Source organism: Otolemur garnettii, unplaced genomic scaffold (assembly GCF_000181295.1).
Source record: "Otolemur garnettii isolate 467f Iridium unplaced genomic scaffold, OtoGar3 scaffold00268, whole genome shotgun sequence".
Taxonomy (NCBI): domain Eukaryota; kingdom Metazoa; phylum Chordata; class Mammalia; order Primates; family Galagidae; genus Otolemur; species Otolemur garnettii.
The window spans coordinates 185,027-186,707 of record NW_003852663.1 but is presented as its reverse complement, the minus strand read 5'-3'; the positions used below and the strand labels follow the sequence as shown (position 1 = coordinate 186,707).

At 44.5% G+C, this 1,681-nt stretch overlaps 1 protein-coding gene across 1 annotated transcript in view; it reads right to left on the bottom strand.

The window, feature by feature from the left end:
• CENPI (centromere protein I) overlaps positions 1 to 1,681 on the bottom strand; it is a 109,633-nt gene that overhangs the window by 23,467 nt on the left and 84,485 nt on the right. Inside the window, exon 15 of the mRNA XM_003802969.2 lies at positions 892 to 1,016. Within this exon, the coding sequence (XP_003803017.1) occupies positions 892 to 1,016 (125 nt within the window). The remainder of the gene's footprint in view (positions 1 to 891; positions 1,017 to 1,681) is intronic.

Sequence of the window (1,681 nt, the reverse complement as noted above, 5' to 3'; positions counted from 1 at the left end):
CACAGGCGCCCGCCACAACGCCCGGCTATTTTTTGGTTGCAGCCGTCATTGTTGTTTGGCGGGTCCGGGCTGGGGATTCAAACCCGCCACCTTAGGTGTACGTGGCTGGCGCCTTAGCCGGTTGAGCTATAGGCGCTGAGCCCTATATGAGAACTCTTAATTAGCTTTAAAACATTTTAACCTTGACGTAGTCCCACAAATGATATGCCAAAAGGGTCTACGTTTATGGATTACAAAGAATAATTTTAGTCCACAAGTGAAAGAATTAGAGGACATCAGAAATGATACAGTTTTATATAATTGGCAATAGCTGCCCTTATCTCTCTAAAAATGTTTTTACCAGAGAAATTTTTTACACTTAAATCAGTTGTCAGCAAATGACTAATTTGTCTTTAAGATAAAGTATTACTGTACAACAGATCCTTACTATCAACATTTTTTTTTTTTTAAGAGACAGAGTCTCACTTTGTCGCCCTTGGTAGAGTGCCATGACATCACAGCTCACAGTAACCTCCAGCTCTTGGGCTTAGGTGATTCATTTGCCTTAGCCTCCCAAGTAGCTGGGACTACAGGCACCCACCACAATGCCCAGCTATTTTTTTGTTGTTGCAGTTTGGCCGGGGCCCGGATTGAACCCACCACCCTTGGTATATGGGGCTGGCGCCCTACTCACTGAACCACAGGCGCAGCCCACTATCAACATTTTATTCTATTATCACAGCAGTGAGGGATTTACAAACAACACAGCTCCCCATATTGGAAGATCATGCCATGTTTCCTGTTTCCACAGGCCCTGGCAGAAAATGAATAGGAATTATTACTGTATTATAGTTGAAAGATGAAGACAGAATTATGATATACTATTTAATAAAATGGCAAAAGGCTTTGTACCTGTGCATAATATAACACAGCTGGTTCAAGATACTGGCATCCAGGCTGAGGAGTGCAGGATAGAAGATTCCAGGAGGAAACAACACCACTAATGGAAGGCTATAATTTATATATATATCACATACCTTTTGAGAAGAATGATAACATCAGTATACAGATTATTCTCTAGAACTCCCCAATCAAGTTCGCCCAAAGAATCATTAGTATAAGATAAGCAATAATGTGAGGCTTGGCCCTTCCTTATCCCAAATAAAACAGGTAAAGTACAGGCCAGGTGCAGTGGCTCACACCTGTAATCCTAGCACTCTGGGAGGCTGAGGTGGGTGAATCACTTAAACTCAGGAGTTTGAGACCAGCCTAAGCAACAGCAGCACTTTGGATCTAAAAACAGCCAGGTGTTATGATGGGCACTTGTAGTACCAGCTACTCGGAGGCTGAGAGAAGAAGATCACCTAAGCCCAAGAGTTTGAGGTTGCTGTGAGCTGTGATGCCAGAGTGCTCTATCAAGGACAACAAAGTGAAACTTTGTCTCCAAAAAAAAAAAAAAAAAAAAGAATAGGTAACCACAGCCTGCCTAAAATATACCTCACCTGGCTTGGCACCTGTGGCTCAAGCGGCTAAGGCGCCAGCCACATACACCTAAGATGGCGGGTTCAAATCCCCAGCCCGGGCCTGCCAAACAACAATGACAGGTGCAACCAAAAAATGGCCAGGCGTTGTGGCGGGCGCCTGTAGTCCCAGCTACTTGGGAAGCTGAGGCAGGAGACTCGCTTGAGCCCAGGAGTTGGAG